At 47.1% G+C, this 22,108-nt stretch overlaps 1 protein-coding gene across 1 annotated transcript in view; it reads right to left on the bottom strand.

Annotated features, from left to right (window-relative positions):
• LOC311225992 (dynein axonemal heavy chain 7-like) overlaps positions 1-8,928 on the bottom strand; it is a gene marked incomplete at both ends in the record, with an annotated part of 810,419 nt that extends 801,491 nt beyond the window's left edge. The window contains 2 exon segments of the mRNA XM_084311374.1: positions 724-871; positions 8,910-8,928. Of these exon segments, the coding sequence (XP_084167500.1) occupies positions 724-871; positions 8,910-8,928 (167 nt within the window).
• Positions 8,929-22,108: the final 13,180 nt, after the last annotated feature.

Below are 22,108 nucleotides of genomic sequence, written 5' to 3'. Positions count from 1 at the left end.
TGCAGATATACCCTACTCAGTCTGTCTACAAGGCTCCGTTTCAGTAGCAGTCGGATCTGTTGTGATTTTTGCACAATAAATATTCAACATTCTCTTTTGAGACTCCGCCTCAGACTCTTATCATTTGGCACTAAAAGCTAAACATTGTCGCCGATATGGCTGTCCGCAACATGTCATTAATTGTGTACGCGACGTGCAATTGTGCAATGACGACGTTACCGTTAGCTAGCATGAGCTACCGGTATATGGGAAGACCATAGAAGACTGTAACGTTACTGGTGACATTGTGATTTAACTTGGAATACTCCTTTGCCAACTTGCTGTACTTTGCTTGCAGGTCTGCAGCCATTATGCTGGATTATATGAATAGCCCCAACTTTAGCCAAGGTAATGTTAAAGCTAGCTTTCGGTTAGCTGTTCAATGCTAATAACACCAGCCACCAAGCGAACCCATGAGCTCCCCGTCAACACCGCTCTGTCGGGACGATGACATTTAAGAAAGTATCTGCTGTTAAAATGACAAATGGCATTGACACTTTAATCGATTAAGCACACGTTTGTTTTATAATGCTTACTCAACAGACCACAGTGTTGTTGATAAATTACGTCATATGGTATTGGAGCGCAGCATTAGAGGGTACTCGCCGATACCGATACCAGCATTTTAGCCAGTATCGGCGGCTTTTCCGATACTGGTATCGGTATCGGAACAACTCTACTCACAGTATGATGCTGACCAGGGCAGTGCGGAAGTCTTTCTTGGCCTGACAGTAACTGCTGGTGCGCTGCTTAGACGTCTCCAAGCGCAGCCCTGGCTCTCTGCTCTGGGATCTTTTGCTTTGCCCGCTACCTGACCCTCCATCCAGCACATCTTCAGTTTGCACAGGGACAAAATATTTCAAATGCAAACATGATAAACATTTGCATTAACATTTGCATCAAATGTGGGTGCTGGCATAAACCCCGCTATTTTTATTGCTATAAACCCAAATTTTTTTCATTTGATATTTTATTTTGTATCCTTGGAATAGGGCAGAAATGCATTTTCAATGCATTTTCATTTCAAAGCACACATTAGGGCAGGGAAGTTGGAATTGGGAAATGTGGCCAGGCAGACCGCAGGTAAACAACTCAACAGTCTAGCCAGAAATAGCCTGCTCCCTTGACCCCCTACTCTCACCAAAGCCTGCCTCCCTGCTCTCATCCCCCACCTCACCGCCCTTTTCAACCAGTCACAATCCCTAGGCCACGTCCCCTCCCCCTATAAACTCGCCGCTGTCACCCCTGTCCTCAAAAAACCCACTCTTGACCCATCCAGCCTCCAACTACCGCCCCATATCCAATCTTCCTTTTTTCTCTAAAACACTGGAACGCATTGCTGCCTCCCAACTCCACTCCCATCTCCAGTCCAACACCCTCTATGAACCCCTTCAGTCTGGCTTCCGTCCCGCTCACTGCACCGAAACTGCACTGGTTAAGGTCATCAACGACCTCCTCATCTCCGCTGACTCCGGTGCCCTCAACATCCTGATCCTACTCGATCTCAGTGCAGCCTTTGACACAGTGTGTCACTCCATCCTCCTCCAAAGGCTGCACCAACTGGGTGTTGAGGGCACAGCACTTGGCTGGTTCTCCTCCTACCTCACAGACAGACACCAATTCATCTCCCTCTCCGGCCACACCTCCTCCCCCTCCCCAGTCACACAGGGGGTCCCCCAAGGCTCAGTCCTTGGCCCCCTGCTCTTCATCTGCTACATTCTCCCCCTTGGTCACATCATCCGTAAATACTACCTCAACTTCCACTGCTACGCTGACGACACCCAAATCTACATCAGTACACAATCCCCCCACAGCCCACCCCTCAGTCACATCGAATCCTGCATCACCGAACTCCAAACTTGGATGACTCACAACTTCCTCAAACTGAACAGTGACAAGACTGAACTTCTCATCATTGGCACCAAAACCACCCTCACCAGATCCGGACCCATCACACTCACCATCAACGACTCCACCATCACCCCCTCCCCCCTAGTCCGAAACCTTGGTGTCCTCCTTGACCCCACCCTCTCTTTTGACCCCCACGTCCGCTCTATCGTAAAAATATCCTACTTTCACCTCCGCAACATCGCAAAAATCCGTCACTGCCTCTCCCCCCCCGCTGCTGAATCCCTCATTCACGCCTTCATCTCCTCCCGCCTGGACTACTGCAACTCCCTCCTCACTGGTATCACCTCCCGCTCCCTCCATAAACTGCAAATGGTCCAAAATTCAGCCGCCCGCCTCCTCACTAACACCCGGTCCCGCGAACACATCACTCCTGTCCTCCACTCCCTCCACTGGCTCCCGATCAAACACAGCATAAACTTTAAAACACTACTCCTCACCTTCAAAGCCCTCCACAGCCTGCCCCCCCCCCCTACCTGACTGATCTCCTTCCCTACCGCCCCACCCGTTCCCTCCGGTCCTCCTCCACTGCCTCCCTCACTGTCCTGACCATAGATATATATAGAACACTAGATAGCTTGCCCGCGCTGCCGGCCAATGGAGAGCGACGTCACTGAACCGCCGCCATCTTGCTCCAGTTAGCCTTGAGTGAGAGTGAGTGAGCTGCACAGACAAAAATACTCATAACTCGCTGAAATATTGACGGATTTACAAACGGTTTGGTTTATTACAAGCATTATTAACGTGGCTATGATTCAAGCGGTTTGTAAAAAAAAAACATCTTTAAAAGATTTTTTTTATAAGTATGCAGTATCATAACTACATCTTTGATGTTTATAGCAAACCAACCCGTTTGTAAATCCGTCAATATTTCAGCGAGTTATGAGTATTTTTGTCTGTGCAGCTCACTCACTCTCACTCAAGGCTAACTGGAGCAAGATGGCGGCGGTTCAGTGACGCTGGTGACTCCGCCTTAAGCTATCTAGTGTTCTATAGATATCTATGGTCCCGACATCCAAGCTTAAAAACTTCGGAGATCGGGCCTTCTCTCGTACTGCACCCCGACTCTGGAACTCCCTCCCCCAGTCCATCAGAGACTCCCCTACACTCTCCACCTTCAAAGCTCGCCTCAAAACCCACCTGTTCTCCCTTGCCTTCAACCCCCCCCCACCCTTAAACCCCCCCCTCCCCTCCAACCTGATTGATGTCTGTCTCCAGTCTTTTTTGTGCTTTCATACTGTCTCCCCTGTTCCCCCCATGGTCTCATGTTCCTTTTGTTTTTGTTTCTTTGTTGTTTCTTTGTTTTTGTTTCTTTGCTTTCGTTTCTTTGTTTGTACTCTTGCTCCCGACTACTGTCAGCGACTTCGGGTTACTGAGAAGCGCTATATAAATTAAATGAATTATTATTATTATTATTATTATTATTATTATTATTATTATTATTATTATTAATGACCTGACCTAGTACTGCTGTCGACTCCACTGCGCCAAGGGACGATGCTGGATGAGGCGTTAAAACGGAGGAAACTCGGACAACACTGTATCAGCAGCCGATGCTGGAGATCCAGGACACATACTGTACTATACACACACCCTGTGTAAATTGGCTGTTATGGAGTTGTAGCAGCATCCACTACACTACTGCTACTACCACGTTAGTCAGGGTGCTACAGAGCGGTGCTATGGGCTTAGGTCAGGTCATAAAGGAAGCTTCAGAGACAGCAGGAAGAGGCTGCCAGTGGCTTTGACTGATAGGAAAGCAAAAGTGGGAAGCTTTAGACAGGCATCCAATGTATTAAAAAAAGTCAACCAACGAACTCGATTCTTGTACCGGATCTCCTCTCTGGTAAACAAGAATACCCTGAAGACTCTGGCAGGAGCACTCATTCAAGGGTACTACGACTATGCTTGCACCTCATGGTACCAAAGCACCTCAAAGGCACTAAAAACAAAATTACAAACATCTCAAAACAAACTAGTCAGACTACTGCTTGACCTGACTCCTAGAACCCACCTCACCCCTGCCCACTTTGACAACCTAGGATGGCTTAGAGTAGACGACAGAGTACAGCAACTTGCAATGGGCCTGGTCTACAAGATACACTACACGACCAAGGTACCCATGTACATGTCAAAATACTTCCCAAAGGTCAGTGAATACCACGATCACAACACCAGATGGAGCTCCACAAATCATGTTAAACCCAGATTCGGCTCAAACAAGGGACTAAACACGTTTCGCAATTATGCCACATCAATGTGGAACGCCCTACCCAAAGCTGTAAAGGAATGTGAATCACTACCCACTTTCAAAAACACTCTCAAAGATCACCTACGGGAGACTGCAATTCGAAACTGGCCCCTACAAATGTCCTAAACCAGTTGTACAGTAAATGACCAAGTATGGCTTTGTCAGTATTCCAATGTACAGTGTACAGAGTAGACGACAGAGTACAGCAACTTGCAATGGGCCTGGGCTACAAGATACACTACATGACCAAGGTACCCATGTACATGTCAAAATACTTCCCAAAGATCAGTGAATACCACGATCACAACACCAGAGGGAGCTCCATAAATCATGTTAAACCCAGATTCGGCTCAAACAAGGGACTAAACCTTTTTGGACCCCAGGAAGATTAGTCTCACTTTGGTGTAGACTAATGGGGATCCACAATAAAACAATAAAAAACAATAAACATGTTTCGCAATTATGCCACATCAATGTGGAACGCCCTACCCAAAGCTGTAAAGGAATGTGAATCACTACCCACTTTCAAAAACACTCAAAGAACACCTACGGGAGACTGCAATTTGAAACTGGCCCCTACAAATGTCCTAAACCAGTTGTACAGTAAATGACCAAGTATGGCTTTGTCAGTATTCCAATGTACAGTGTGCCCCCCCCCCCCACCTCCAATGTACAGTCCCGTCGTCCCCCCCCCCCACCTACCCAACCTCCTCCAATGTACAGTTTCTACGTCAAATACACTCTTTTCTGGACACTTTTTGTATCACAAACAGTACTGTATTTGCAAATCTGGTATGTCATAAATGTATAGATGTAGCAGTACTGACTATCTGTATGTCGTGTGTGTCATATTATGTTATGATGAATTGAAAATTGGGGACCCTGATGTAAACAAGACGAAAGTCTTTCTCTGGTCTGCATCCCCTTAACAATTGTATGTATTGAGCTGTACTGTACTGTACCCATTCTGCAATCTGTTAATACACTTTTCAATCAATCAATCAGCAAACTGCAGAAATGGGGTCACAAAACCAAAAAAATGTGTTCACAACATGCAGGCAAAGAGTTAATTAACCACCTCCAAAACAAACCCACGGTCCTCCAGCATTTTGAAACAGTTGATAGGCAGCGTTACAAGTAAAACAGCTCCAGCTAGCGCACAGTAATACACCGAATTTTTCCAAGAAACAAAATAGTGCCAAGTGATTGCAGAATCCAGGGTGCTGGAGATTAGAACAATGATTTTGTGTTAGAAATAGCTAACCCTTTTGACAGCATGTTGTGGTGTGGATTCAAACGTTTTGGTTTTCAAGGCCCTGCATGCTTTTGGTTTGCTCTAGTCTGAACTCGACCAGAACGCCCAACCATGTGACTGTAAGTAAGCTAATAGCTTTGCATTCACTACACTACTGGCAAGTATTTCATACGAAAGGGGTTGTCCAGTGAGACTGTGAATGACAAGTGCTGAGCGTCCGGTGTCAATCATGTTGTGTGCCAAGGACAAGTATATTATTAAATATATATTATTTGTCAAATCCACATATACACAGGGCTGCATGAAAAATTAAACCCACTAGGTGTCCTCACTGCTGCTCCAAATCCATGTTGGTCCACTTTGGCTGCTGGGGAAGGCAGGGTAAATGACGGTGCTGCAGTGACCTGCCACTGGAGTTTGATATGGAAAAAAATTTGACCATTAGTTATGGAAAACTGACTTTGCGTAAGCCTCCCTTTGTACAAGGACAAATGATGTGCTGGCATAAGAAGAAAAAACATAAAGAGCTATAACTTAGATAACATGAAATCACTAGCACTAATAGAGCAACAGCATGTCATTGTCCAATCAAGTGCATTCCACATGGGGAAATGGGAAGTAGGGAGGGGATACTGTACACGCAACATGTAAACAACAACATTAATTTCGGACATGGGGGGGAGCATTGGAGCAATGCTTTTATTGCACACCTTTCTGAAAACTCTGTGGATGTTTTTTTTTAATGATTACTCTACATAATATAATATGACATACGATCGTTCTAGCTAACGTTACCTGTGGAGGTTGTGGTCGTAGGGCTGACCTGTCAGGGATCTGTATCAAGATGAAGTCGTGGTAATAGTATTGTGTCATAGATGGGCATGTGAATTTGAATATCATTGTTTTGTAGGCCTAACTGAAATCAACTACAACTATACGTTATGACTGATTGAGTAACAGTAGCACTGTAAAAACTTACCTTTTTTTCCATATTTAATGTATGTAACCGTTAGTTAGCCTGCTAAAGCCACCGCTACAGTAACATAATAACGCTATGAAACATGCCGAAGTTGAAGCGAAAACTTGCGGTTTGTAAAACGCTGGCTGTTACTGCTCCGTACTTATTGTCGACATAAGTGTTGCGTTAGCCGCTGTGTCAGCTTTATAAAAGTATAATATTAGTTCGTTAATGCAGTATCAATAACAGGAAGGCACTTATCTCCGTAGGGTGCAAAGTTATTTTGGTTCGTTGATAAGCGTACCGTTGCTAGTGTGGTTGCTAGGGAAGCAGCAGCCTGCCTCCCTCACGCCCACCACGTCTATACAAATAGTAGCTCTAGTTCTGCAGACCCCTCACGCATTGGTTGAGCTCCATTTCTGCAGCCCCCTCTCTGATTGGTTGAGCTCCATTTCTGCAGCCCCCTCGAAGCCGCGCGCGCGTAAGGTTATCAAGGTCCTTTGAGGTGCTTATCGCGGGTGCTCTCGCCAAGAAAAGATAAACAGTTAATGCCTAACTAGACAGTTACAATATAACATTTAGATTAACACACAATATAACATTTAGATTAATTAACCCAGGCTGGTGGTCAAGTCAAGTCAAGAGTTTTATTAATATGGCAGCTAATCTCATAAGACGCGTCAGCAATGATGAGCGTTTTACCTGTACTCCGCCATGTGAATCTAATGTGGATGCGTACCCTGAACTTGTGGTAGGCCTCGACTTTCGTCTTGTTTACATCAGGGTCCCCCATTTTCAATTCATGATGAATGAATGAATGAATGACATAACATATATGACATACAGGTAGACAGATGTCAGCAATGATGAGCGTTTTACCTGTACTCCGCCATGTGAATCTAATGTGGATGCGTACCCTGAATGAATGAATGAATGAAAACTTTATTTAACAGATTGCAGAATGGGTACAATACAGTACGGCTCAATACATACAATTGTTAAGGGGATGCAGACCTGAGAAAGACGTTTGTCTTGTTTCCATCAGGGTCCCCCATTTTCAATTCATATAGACATTTATGACATACATAACATACATGACATTTATGGCATAGGGACATACAGGTATTTAGTACTGATACATTTGTGACATAGGCGGTATTCAAATATACAGTACTGTTACCCCTAGATCCTGACAGAGTATATACATATGATGGGGAGGGGACTGTACATTAGGAGGGGGTGGGTGGGTGGGAGGGGAATATACATACGGCGGGGAGGGAATATATACATGCGGTGGGGAGGAGACTGTCTATTAGGAGGTGGTGGGGGTTTTGGGCATTTACGGTGGCCAGTTTCGAATTGCAGCCTCCCGTAGGTGCTCTTTAAGGGCGGTTTTGAATGTGGGCAGGGATTCACATTCCTTTACAGCTTTGGGTAGGGCGTTCCACATTGTTGTGGCATAATTGCGAAACGTGTTTAGTCCCTTGTTTGAGCCGAATCTGGGTTTAACATGATTTGTTGAGCTTCCTCTGGTGTAGTGGTTGTGGTATTCACTGACCTTTGGGAAGTATTTTGACATGTACATGGGCACCCCGGTCGTATAGTGTATCTTGTAGACCAGGCCCATTGCAAGTTGCTGTACTCTGTCGTCTACTCTAAGCCATCCTAGGTTGGCAAAGTGGGCAGGGGTGAGGTGGGTTCTGGGGTTCAGGTCAAGTAGTAGTCTGACCAGTTTGTTTTGTGATGTTTGTAATTTTGTTTTAAGCGCCTTTGAGGTGCTTTGGTACCATGAGGTGCACGCATAGTCATAGTACCCTTGAATGAGTGCTCCTGCCAGAGTCCTCAGGGTATTCTTGTTTACCAGAGAGGAGATCCGGTACAAGAATCTAGTTCGTTGGTTGACTTTTTTTATTACATTGGATGCCATTTTGTCACAGGAAAGATTTGCCTCTGAACTTGTGGTAGGCCTCGACTTTCGTCTTGTTTACATCAGGGTCCCCCATTTTCAATTCATGATAACATTACATATATGACATAACATATATGACATACAGGTAGACAGATAGACAGTACTGCTACATCTAGACATTTATGACATACCAGATTTACAATTACAGTACTGTTTGTGATACAAAAAGAGTCCAGAAAAGAGAGGCTATACATTTGACGTAGAAAGGGTCCCCCATTTTCAATTCATGATAACATATATGACATACAGGTAGACAGATAGACAGTACTGCTACATCTAGACATTTATGACATACCAGATTTACAAATACAGTACTGTTTGTGATACAAAAAGAGTCCAGAAAAGAGAGGCTATACATTTGACATAGAAACTGGAGGAGGTTGGGTGGGTGGGGGGGACTGTAGATTGCTTCTTAGTGTCTATGCTTTTTTTTGTCAGTATTTACTGGCTTTCAAAAAAATAACATCTTGTTGCTTGTGTGTTGAAGGACTTTTTACCGAAGGGTTACACATATCATGTCTGCACGTACAGACGTGCAGTGAACCCATCCTGCGTTGACCATACCTCTTTTGAGGCCACTGTGCGAATGACTCACCAGTCTGAGGAGGAGATCCTGGTGTGGGCAAGGTCGATGCAGGTCACCTGGAGAGTGGCCCATACAAGACCCAAGAAGATCATCTTCAGAGTATGTTGTTATTTTATGCTGTCATTTATGGCTGATACTATAATATTTGTCTCCAAATATATGATGGCTCTGGATCATTTGACTCTTATTTACCATTTCAACCACATTTGCATAACTACAGTGGATGTCATTACTTGGGTTCATGGGTTCATGACAAAGCAACATCTTGGGAGGATCTTTCTGGTAAAATAAATATCTTATAATTTTTATACAGAGAGACTACAGGTGCCAGCACAACACCAGGTGCACACCAACCACACCAACACCTGGCAAGGTGTCTAAAAACACAGGTTGCCCGGCTGGAATGAAGATCACCCTTGTGCGCACTGTGGACTCCAGTGGACGACCGAGCACGTATGTGTAACACACAAACCCATTTACATTCCAAATGGAATTCAAATTTTATATTTTTGTTTTTTATTTCTCTGTTTAACAATATGTTTTACCACACCAGGAGCACTGATCCCCACATTCCCGCCTATCCCATGAGCGTGTATATCAGCAATATCCACAATCACAACATCCATGTGGCTGATGCTGTCCGTCACAAGGATGTGGGCGGCGAAGCCGTAGAGAAGCTCACCAAGCTGTTCGAGTCTGGACACTCGGCGTCCTCTGCACTGGACGTGTTCAAGTATGATCTGCAGGTCGAACATGGGGATGAGTACATCTACGCCTCAGCAGACCGCTCCATCTGTCCTGACCTGCGGTTCTGCTATGCGTATGTATGATGACTGGATAGTACTGACATTACAAAGTCAGCCCATATATTGTTTGTGGTGATGTATACACTTTCACATGAGACAACATCCTGTACCTGTTTTACCGTGATATGTGTTGTATGTTTCATGCTTTGTATTTTTGACATGGCACATTACAAATTGCTCAAATTGGCACAAATCAACATGAACTGATGTCATATTGTTAGATTTTCATTGTGTGTCATGTTCTATTTTAACAGACTGTACCACCAGACATTCATGGCAGAGTATGGAAGCTCAGAGGGGAAGGGGATGCGAGAGGCTCTGGAGAGGCATGTTGAAATGTACAATGCTCAGTGTGGGAGTGACTGCCAAAGTGAGCCAGACAGGGGATGGTAGGCAGTTCCTTGCCGTGATCTGCTCTCCTCTGATGAAGAGGGTTCATGCTGGCCTTAAGCAGAGTGGAGAGATGGCCTTTATGGATGCATCCGGCAACATGGACAGACAACACTGCCGTGTCTTCCTGATCCTGACGCACAGCTGTGCAGGCGGTCTACCCCTGGGGATCCTCATCACCCAGTCAGAAGCGAGTGAGGTCATCTACCAGGTAGCCCCCCATTACAATAGCATAATACTATACTATACTATTACTTAGCTGACGGTTATCCTGATATTGAAAAGGTACAGTAAGTGATAATACTAGTTAACCAAGGTAATCACAGTAACCGGTTATTGCTACATCCCTACTTCCAGGGACTGGAGATGCTGAAGTCCATCCTCTCTGAGAATGCCTTCTCAGGCAGAGGAATGGCAGGTCCACAGGTATTCCTGACAGACGACAGCACAGCAGAGAGAGCAGCCATCCACAGGGCCTTCCCGGAAGCCACGCTACTCCTGTGTAGTTTCCATGTGCTGCAGGCTGTGTGGAGATGGCTGCTGAACAAAGACCACAACATCCACATGGCTGACAGGCAGGCTCTGTTCACAGTCGTGAAGAACATCATGTATGCCAGGGAGGAGAGTGAGGCAGATGGCTTCTTCCAACAAGCCTTGCAGATTTATCTTGTGAACAGGTACATATCCCAGACAAATGGGAGACTCGGTACACTCGGAGATCACAAGTACATTTCCCTTTATAAACAAGCATTCAAGTGCATAAATCAATGCTTAAGCATCAATGCAGCGTAAAGCAATACAAATGCACTATATTAGCTCAAGGGGAAGGATCTGAGATGTGTAGGTTTACATGACTGTCGTCTGTTGTCCTCCTTGTCCTGTACATTTTGTTTTTTTGTAAAATGCCAGGTACCCCAACTTCAGGGCATACCTGGAGACATTGTATGGCCGGAAGGAGTCTTGGGCCCTGTGCTTCAGAGCAGCGTTGCCGGTCCGTGGAAACAACACAAACAACTACGCAGAAGCCGCAAATAGGATCGTGAAGGATAAGATCCTGCGCCGGACAAAGGCTTACAACGCGCCACAACTATTTGATTTTCTCACCACTCGCCTCAATGGGTATTACGAGGCACGCATCACAGATGCAGCTCTCGGCCAGTGGGACAGGTTCCATAAGTCAAGGTCCCTGGTAAAGACCAGTGACGTCAAGCCAGAGAACATTTCTCAGGTAAATAATAATCAAACTGGCACAAAAAGGCACACACACCTAATTTATACAGCATGCAATGACTGAGTCTGTTGTGTTTTTGACCTATGTTGATTTGACATTTCTTGCAACAAAATAAGTAAAAAGTAATTGTCTAATACGATAGTAGCACAATAGAACACCTAAAATTCAAGGTTTGCTCAGATTAGAAAATAGGAAATAAATTTATAAAAAAAACGTTCCTTATGACTTACCTTGTGGCGTATCTCTTATGACTTCACTTTTATATCTGTCATTATGTGTAGATTGATGGGTCAACGTTCGCGGTGGAGAGTGCCTCCACACCTGGGGTGGTCTACCTGGTCGACACAAACCTTGAGACGTGCTCATGTCCTGTGGGCAGCTCAGGGGCACCTTGTAAACATCAAGCTGGTGTTATGAAGGTGTTCCCTGGGAACAGCTGCACTTTTCTGCCAGTTACCCCCAGCATGAAGGCAAAACTGTTGTATATTGCCACAGGAAGTAAGTAAGAGAAGGAATACAATTACTCTAGTCTGTAGAGTGTACCGGTATACTGTGTATGTACGTATACGGATATTAACACATGGGCCGGTTACAGACATGGTCTAAGACATGACAGTACTATCTAGAGTTGGTCCATTCAATTAACTATCTGATCCCGGACTTGGTCTAATCCATGGCTACGAAACAAACTCTAAATATTATCAATGAATTATTACTGTACATGCTGACTTTAGCTGGATATTCTATCCTAGATGACTACATCCATGACAGTTTCCTGGAGCCTCTGAACCCTCATGTGATGGGTGTATCCAGTGGGTCACAGGTCCTGGAGCCTCTGAACCCTCATGTGACGGGTGTATCCAGTGGGTCACAGGTCCTGGAGCCTCTGAACCCTCATGTGACGGGTGTATCCGGTGGCCGTGGGTCACAGGTCACTCCAGAGCTGAGCGACCAGACCACATTTATGGGAGCTGACGGCATTGAAGGTGGAGACTTGTTTTTTCAAAATTGTGTTCATTGTCATGGCCAATAGTCGATGTATTTATACATGCATTTATAAATACAACAATTAGGTTGCTCAACACCTGGGATGTCCATTGGCAAGGCGTACCTCTAGGTGCTGACACCTCAAAGGCTCGATCTCCTCTGCTGACCATTTTTGAATTTATATAAATGTTTACACTACAGTTCAAATACAATATCATCTATTGCTCCATCTTTTTTCAGCTGTTTTAGCCAGAGAGAGGTATCTGTCCCAATTGGAGGAGTTCAAAGAGGAGTTCCACGAAATGCTGCTGACCAATGAGGAACTTCAAGGGGGAGCGTCAGCCATGATAAAGACCTTCAATCAGCTGAAGGGGAATCCCTCCAAGCTGCTGTCAGCGCTACACACCTTCGGCCGCTCTGGTATCAGCCATGCATCAAAACGTGCACACGCACTCAGGCGAGTCGCTAACCGTGCTGGGCCAAGTATAGCGGCTCAACCCACCTCTGTTGCCCGTCGTAAAATGAAGCTCGGGGGTCGTCGACGGCTCGCTGCGGGGAGGCCGAAGAAAAGTGTGGTGAGCACAGACCATCGCTATAGTTTCCCAACAGGAGTAAAGTCTGGAACGCACCACAGCCTGTCACAAGCAGTAGAGATGTGTCGTAGCAATCCGAAGTGACATTGACCACCAATATAGCATGTACATAAAGACCCAGTGCCTCATCCGTAGCTAATATTGCACTACCACAGGACCTAGCATGTCCTACCATGCTCTGTAAATAACTTATGTACATATACCGATATGCCCTACTCTGTTTACTTGTTTTATTGCACAATGTCGTTCTATTGGATTCTATTATATGTTATTACTATTGTATTATGCACATCTTTGCGGGCACGACCACCCGCATTTCATTTTCTTTTTTTTTTTTATATTTTTTGCACAAATCTCTCCAATATTCAAAACATCTCTTTTCACATCACCATATGCAACTTCCAAGATTTGCCTTTTTCTTTTTTGTAAGAACATACAAAACATGTAAAGGACTCATACAAATACATTAACAACTGACATGGAAAATAAAAAAGACTTACGAAAAAAAGAAAAATACTATACTATACATTGTGCGTATACATCCCTGATATATATACTTTGCATGTAGACCGATCTACCTGCGAGCAGGTATGTGCTGCATCCTCTATCGGGATGCCACCCTTCTCCATATTGCATGTGAGAGAAAGCGTCCCAGACACATGTAGGTGTGCATGATAGCATGCATGCATGTGTGTCTCCAACATATGTATGTGGGTACGTGTATCACGTAAGCATGTGTACATGCCTCACATGTGTGTGTGTGTGCATCTTCCAGGTATGCGACTGTACTCCTATCTCTTGTGTGTGTCTCGTATCCATGTGTGCCTCCGCCCCCTATGTGAGTGTATATCTCAGGTGTGCATATATATGTGCGTCTCAGCTACGTATGTGTGTGTCTCCTATGTACATGTATATCCCCCATATGTGTCAGTGAGAGCCTATACCTCAACTATGTGTATATGTAGGTGTGTGTATGCCTATTTCCTATAAGTGAGTATGTGCATGTATGTGTGCCCCTGACATGTATAACTTAGCCTTGTGCATATGAGTGTGTGTAAACCTATTATGTACACATACGAATATGTGTATCCTAGATACTTGTATGCGGCTAAACATGCGCATATGAGAGTGTGATAGAGACAGTGACCATTCCATAGATATACCATCCGGACATAAAATCCATGTACATACATATATAACACATTATAAAGTACAAGTACCACCATATATGTTGCACCTCATGGTACCAAAGCACCTCAAAGGCGCTAAAAACAAAATTACAAACATCTCAAAACAAACTGGTCAGACTACTGCTTGACCTTACTCCTAGAACCCACCTCACCCCTGCCCACTTCGACAACCTAGGATGGCTTAGAGTAGACGACAGAGTACAACAACTTGCAATGGGCCTGGTCTACAAGATACACTACACGACCAAGGTACCCATGTACATGTCAAAATACTTCCCAAAGGTCAGTGAATACCACGATCACAACACCAGAGGGAGCTCCACAAATCATGTCAAACCCAGATTCGGCTCAAATAAGGGACTAAACACGTTTCGCAATTATGCCACATCAATGTGGAACGCCCTACCCAAAGCTGTAAAGGAATGTGGATCACTACCCACTTTCAAAACCTCTCTCAAGGGACACCTACGGGAGACTGCAATTCAACACTGGCCCCTGTAAATATCCTAACCCAATCATTCCAACCCCCTCCAATGTACAGTCATTTACCTAGTATGGTTTTGTCAATAGTTCAATGTACAATTGTGTTTGTTTGTACAGTGTCTCCTCCCCCCCCCCCTCAATGTACAGTGTTACTTGTTTATACAGTATGCCCCCCGCCCCCCCCCCCCCCCCCCAACCACCTCCAATGTAAATTACCCAGTATGGTTGTCAATATCCCAATGTACCCAACCCCCCCCACCCAACCTCCAATGTACAGTTTCTACGTCAAATGTATATACTCCCTTTTCTTGACTCCTTCTGTATCACAAACAGTACTGTATTTGCAAATCTGGTATGTCATAAATGTATAGATGTAGCAGTACTGACTATCTGTATGTCATGTATGTCATATATGTCTATATGAATTGAAAATGGGGGACCCTGATGGAAACAAGACAAACGTCTTTCTCAGGTCTGCATCCCCTTAACAATTGTATGTATTGAGCCGTACTGTATTGTACCCATTCTGCAATCTGTTAAATAAAGTTTTCATTCATTCATTCATTCATCAGATCCCCTTTTTCATATTCATCCTTGATATCATTGTAACCCCACCTTAATCATTTGTCCCCAGACCGTTCAGTCAGGTGTAGAAAACTGTCCCATAAACGTGTATGCAAATAAACAACTTGTGACAAATAAAACTCTTGACTTGACCACCAGCCTCTCTATCTAAATGTTATATTGTTAACTGTCTAGTTAGGCATTAACTGTGTTAATCTAAATGTTATATTGTTAACTGTCTAGTTAAGGCATTAACTGGGTTAATTAATCTAAATGTTATATTGTTAACTGTCTAGTTAAGGCATTAACTGGGTTAAGTGGGGAGTGCGTCATGGTACAGTTTCAGTAAGTGGGGAGTGTAAACAAGTTGAACGCGTCACGTGAAATAACGTTACGTGAATAAACATATAACGTTACAATGTACAGTTTCTGACAGCTGGCTGTGTTGTGAAATGTGCATAACGTTATGATTAAACCGCGAAGTCACGCGAAATAACGTTATAAACGCGAATCTGGTAGTATATTTATTTGTATCTTCTTGAGATGATAACATTACATCCGCATTTTACCGCATGCCGAGCTAAACCAATCAGAGAGGGGCTTCGCTCAACCAATCAAAGAGGGGGCTGCAGAAATGGAGCCCAACCAATGCGAGAGGCGTCTGCAGAACTAGAGCTACTATTTGTATAGACGCGCCCCTTCCTCCCCTTCTCGTAGGGGGTATCTGCAGAGCCGCAGAGCCAGGCTGGACGGGTTGGAGGCGGTCTGGACAAGTATAAGTGGTCTGGACAAGTAGTTGCGGATGGGGGGGGGGGGGGGGGGGGGCGGGAGGGCGGAGTTCGTCTAGTTTACATAGGTACATTATACATAGACAGTAATGTTACATCTAGACATGTAATAATAGAGTAAACTTGTACCCATACAGTGTTACATCTAGACATACCAGATCTAGTAATAATAGAGTAAACTTAACTTACGTCTCAGTAACAATGTTCATAAAGTGTTGAGTGCTACAGTGTAGGTTAGTTTATTAGGACAAGTGCATGACAGTAAGGTTAGTTAGGGTTAGATTTTTTTTATTTAGATAATGGTTGAAGTAGTAATAATAGAGTAAACTTAACTTTCGTCTCAGTAACAATGTTCATAAAGTGTACATCTAGACATGTGTACATAGACAGTAATGTTACATCTAGACATACCAGATCTAGTAATAATAGAGTAAACTTAACTTTAGTCTCAGTAACAATGTTCATAAAGTGTACATCTAGACATTTATGACATACCAGATCTAGTAATAATAGAGTAAAGTGTTGAGTGCTACAGTGTAGGTTAGTTTATTAGGACAAGTGCATGACAGTAAGGTTAGTTAGGGTTAGATTTTTTTTATTTAGATAAATGGTTGAAGTAGTGAGTCTTTAGTCGACGGCGAAAGATTAGACGGAATTCGGCTGTCCTAACTGGGGTGGGTAGTTCATTCCACCATTCCAAGTTAAGTTTACTCTATCAAGTAAAGACACTGTACAAACAAACAAAATTGTACATTGGACTATTGACAAAACCATACTAGGTAAATGACTGTACATTGGAGGGGGTTGGGTTAGGATATTTACAGGGGCCAGTGTTGAATTGCAGTCTCCCGTAGGTGTCCCTTGAGAGAGGTTTTGAAAGTGGGTAGTGATCCACATTCCTTTACAGCTTTGGGTAGGGCGTTCCACATTGATGTGGCATAATTGCGAAACGTGTTTAGTCCCTTATTTGAGCCGAATCTGGGTTTAACATGATTGTTAAGGGGATGCAGACCAGAGAAAGACTTTCGTCTTGTTTACATCAGGGTCCCCCATTTTCAATTCATCAGGACATATATAGTCAGTACTGCTACATCTATACATTTATGACATACCAGATTTGCAAATACAGTACTGTTTGTGATACAGAAGGAGTCAGGAAAAGGGAGTATTGTAGTGACTGTACATAATTCACAAGGAACTCGTTGGGAATGGTAGTTCCCCCCGGACGATTTATAGGGTGACACTTCCTGCCACCGGCATTCTTATTTACTGTCGACACGACTACGTCGATTTGTTGTTACGCTGATGAATAAAGGAATTAGGTTTAACTTCGAGACACCGCCTCCGACTCCTTCTTCTCAGCGCTACACTGGTGACCCCGACATTAGTCTCGAAGAAGTTTCCGAGACGGAGAATACGACGAACATGGCAAACAACGCTGGTTTTCTCAGACTGCCTGAGTTTTGGGAGCAGTCGGCGGCCGCGTGGTTCGCCCAGGCGGAGGCGCAATTCGCCCTACGGGGAATCGTGGATGACGCCGCTCGATACTTCCACGTCGTCTCGAGTCTGAACAACACTACGGCGGCGAGAACGGTAGGCTTCATTACCGCTCCGCCGGCCCGGGATAGATATGAGGCGTTTAAGACGCACCTACTCAGGATTTTTGAGTTGTCGCCGTCTGAGCGGGCCCGACGCTTGTTGGATATACGTGGCTTGGGAGACAGCAAGCCGTCGGCGCATATGGAGATGATGCTGAATCTACTGGGCGCCGAGCAGCCGAACTTTTTATTTAAAGAGCTGTTCCTCAGACACATGCCGCCACGGGTACAGACGGCGCTGGCCAATACAAACATTGTGGATCCCCGTGCTCTGGCAGAGGAGGCAGATCGGTTCTACCTGGCCACGCAGCACTTAGCCCCAGAGGTGCTGGCCCCGACACGGGCGCACATGCCCAGAGGGGGAGGGGCGAAGATGGAGAGGGGCGCCGCGGCCGACGGCAATAATGACACAGGCCTGTGTTATTTCCATGCACGCTTCGGCGCGAAAGCAACAAAGTGCCGCCCGCCTTGTACTTTTGTCAGGGCGGGAAACGCCAACACCTGCGCCCAGTAGCGGCCGTGAGCGCAGGTACGTCGAACAGGCTACTCTTCATTAAGGACACACTCTCTGGTCGAGAATTCCTCTGCGACACCGGAGCACAGAGGAGCGTCCTACCGGCGACGGTGGAGGACACCGCCGGCGGGGGGGGGGGTCCGCGACTGACGACCGCCAACGGTAACCCGATCCGCACCTACGGCACGAGGACCGTGGAGTTGTGTTTCGGGGGACAGCGGTTCACGTGGGAGTTTGTCACGGCCGACGTCTCGTTCCCACTACTCGGGGCGGATTTCCTCTGCGCACATGGGCTCCTCGTGGACGTGAGGCACGGCCGCCTGGTAGACGCCCAGACGTACGCTTCCTTGACTTGTGTGCGCAATGAAGTGGTATACAGCGGGCTGGCCAGCTCGCTCGCAGAAGGTGACGTGTACCAACGCCTACTGCGGGAGTTTCCCGGCTTGACACAGCCTACGTTCTCGGCCGCGACCACCAAACACGGGGTCGAGCATCACATAGAGACTCAAGGAGCTCCCGTGTACGCTAGGGCCCGCCGGCTCAACTCTGACAGACTAGCAGTCGCTAGGTCAGAGTTCGCCAACATGGAGAAGTTGGGGATTGTCCGACGCTCGGACAGCCCCTGGGCCTCGCCGCTGCACATCGTGCCCAAACCGGACGGGGGATGGAGACCGTGCGGGGACTACAGACGCCTCAACGATGCTACCACGCCAGACCGCTACCCGGTCCCCCACATCCAGGACTTCTCAGGGCACCTGGCGGGTAAGCTGTTCTTTTCGAAAGTAGACCTGGTACGCGGTTACCACCAAGTGCCGGTACACCCCTTGGACGTCCCGAAGACGGCGGTGGTAACACCCTTCGGTCTATTTGAGTTCCTACGGATGCCGTTCGGACTGAAGAACGCGGCACAGTCTTTCCAGAGGCTAATGGACTCGACGCTCAGAGACATGCCGTTTATTTTTGTCTACCTGGACGACATCCTCGTCGCCAGCTCCTCGCCCGAAGAGCACCTGGAGCACCTACGATGCCTCTTTACGAGGCTGGGCCAAAATGGCCTAATCATCAACCCGGCTAAGTGTCAGTTCGGGTTGACCACCATACGGTTCCTCGGACACCTCATCGACAGGAGGGGGGCCGCCCCCCTCCCGTCGAAAGTGGAGGCCGTTTCCGCTTTCCCACGACCCCCGACGGCCCGGGCGCTCAGGGAATTTCTCGGGATGGTGACGTTTTATCACCGGTTCATCCCCCGGGCGGCCCACACCATGCGGCCGCTTTACGAGGCGCTGAAGGACAAGTCCCCCAACCAGCCGGTCGGCTGGACGGCCGAGAGGACGACAGCCTTCGCGGCCACCAAGGCGGCCCTGGCGGGTGCGGCCATGTTGGCTCACCCGTCACCGGGGGCCCCGGTCGCCATTACCACCGACGCGTCAGACTACGCGGTGGGCGCAGTGCATGAACTTCCAAGATTTGCCTTTTTCTTTTTTGTAAGAACATACAAAACATGTAAAGGACTCATACAAATACATTAACAACTGACATGGAAAATAAAAAAGACTTACGAAAAAAAGAAAAATACTATACTATACATTGTGCGTATACATCCCTGATATATATACTTTGCATGTAGACCGATCTACCTGCGAGCAGGTATGTGCTGCATCCTCTATCGGGATGCCACCCTTCTCCATATTGCATGTGAGAGAAAGCGTCCCAGACACATGTAGGTGTGCATGATAGCATGCATGCATGCATGTGTGTCTCCAACTTGAGAGAGGTTTTGAAAGTGGGTAGTGATCCACATTCCTTTACAGCTTTGGGTAGGGCGTTCCACATTGATGTGGCATAATTGCGAAACGTGTTTAGTCCCTTATTTGAGCCGAATCTGGGTTTAACATGATTGTTAAGGGGATGCAGACCAGAGAAAGACTTTCGTCTTGTTTACATCAGGGTCCCCCATTTTCAATTCATCAGGACATATATAGTCAGTACTGCTACATCTATACATTTATGACATACCAGATTTGCAAATACAGTACTGTTTGTGATACAGAAGGAGTCAGGAAAAGGGAGTATTGTAGTGACTGTACATAATTCACAAGGAACTCGTTGGGAATGGTAGTTCCCCCCGGACGATTTATAGGGTGACACTTCCTGCCACCGGCATTCTTATTTACTGTCGACACGACTACGTCGATTTGTTGTTACGCTGATGAATAAAGGAATTAGGTTTAACTTCGAGACACCGCCTCCGACTCCTTCTTCTCAGCGCTACACTGGTGACCCCGACATTAGTCTCGAAGAAGTTTCCGAGACGGAGAATACGACGAACATGGCAAACAACGCTGGTTTTCTCAGACTGCCTGAGTTTTGGGAGCAGTCGGCGGCCGCGTGGTTCGCCCAGGCGGAGGCGCAATTCGCCCTACGGGGAATCGTGGATGACGCCGCTCGATACTTCCACGTCGTCTCGAGTCTGAACAACACTACGGCGGCGAGAACGGTAGGCTTCATTACCGCTCCGCCGGCCCGGGATAGATATGAGGCGTTTAAGACGCACCTACTCAGGATTTTTGAGTTGTCGCCGTCTGAGCGGGCCCGACGCTTGTTGGATATACGTGGCTTGGGAGACAGCAAGCCGTCGGCGCATATGGAGATGATGCTGAATCTACTGGGCGCCGAGCAGCCGAACTTTTTATTTAAAGAGCTGTTCCTCAGACACATGCCGCCACGGGTACAGACGGCGCTGGCCAATACAAACATTGTGGATCCCCGTGCTCTGGCAGAGGAGGCAGATCGGTTCTACCTGGCCACGCAGCACTTAGCCCCAGAGGTGCTGGCCCCGACACGGGCGCACATGCCCAGAGGGGGAGGGGCGAAGATGGAGAGGGGTGCCGCGGCCGACGGCAATAATGACACAGGCCTGTGTTATTTCCATGCACGCTTCGGCGCGAAAGCAACAAAGTGCCGCCCGCCTTGTACTTTTGTCAGGGCGGGAAACGCCAACACCTGCGCCCAGTAGCGGCCGTGAGCGCAGGTACGTCGAACAGGCTACTCTTCATTAAGAACACACTCTCTGGTCGAGAATTCCTCTGCGACACCGGAGCACAGAGGAGCGTCCTACCGGCGACGGTGGAGGACACCGCCGGCGGGGGGGGGGGGTCCGCGACTGACGACCGCCAACGGTAACCCGATCCGCACCTACGGCACGAGGACCGTGGAGTTGTGTTTCGGGGGACAGCGGTTCACGTGGGAGTTTGTCACGGCCGACGTCTCGTTCCCACTACTCGGGGCGGATTTCCTCTGCGCACATGGGCTCCTCGTGGACGTGAGGCACGGCCGCCTGGTAGACGCCCAGACGTACGCTTCCTTGACTTGTGTGCGCAATGAAGTGGTATACAGCGGGCTGGCCAGCTCGCTCGCAGAAGGTGACGTGTACCAACGCCTACTGCGGGAGTTTCCCGGCTTGACACAGCCTACGTTCTCGGCCGCGACCACCAAACACGGGGTCGAGCATCACATAGAGACTCAAGGAGCTCCCGTGTACGCTAGGGCCCGCCGGCTCAACTCTGACAGACTAGCAGTCGCTAGGTCAGAGTTCGCCAACATGGAGAAGTTGGGGATTGTCCGACGCTCGGACAGCCCCTGGGCCTCGCCGCTGCACATCGTGCCCAAACCGGACGGGGGATGGAGACCGTGCGGGGACTACAGATGCCTCAACGATGCTACCACGCCAGACCGCTACCCGGTCCCCCACATCCAGGACTTCTCAGGGCACCTGGCGGGTAAGCTGTTCTTTTCGAAAGTAGACCTGGTACGCGGTTACCACCAAGTGCCGGTACACCCCTTGGACGTCCCGAAGACGGCGGTGGTAACACCCTTCGGTCTATTTGAGTTCCTACGGATGCCGTTCGGACTGAAGAACGCGGCACAGTCTTTCCAGAGGCTAATGGACTCGACGCTCAGAGACATGCCGTTTATTTTTGTCTACCTGGACGACATCC

This window comes from Notolepis coatsorum (genome assembly GCF_963971535.1).
Source record: "Notolepis coatsorum genome assembly, chromosome: 3".
NCBI classification, from domain to species: Eukaryota; Metazoa; Chordata; class Actinopteri; order Aulopiformes; family Paralepididae; genus Notolepis; species Notolepis coatsorum.
The sequence above is the reverse complement of the archived record's forward strand: the minus strand, read 5'-3'. Positions and strand labels throughout refer to the sequence as shown.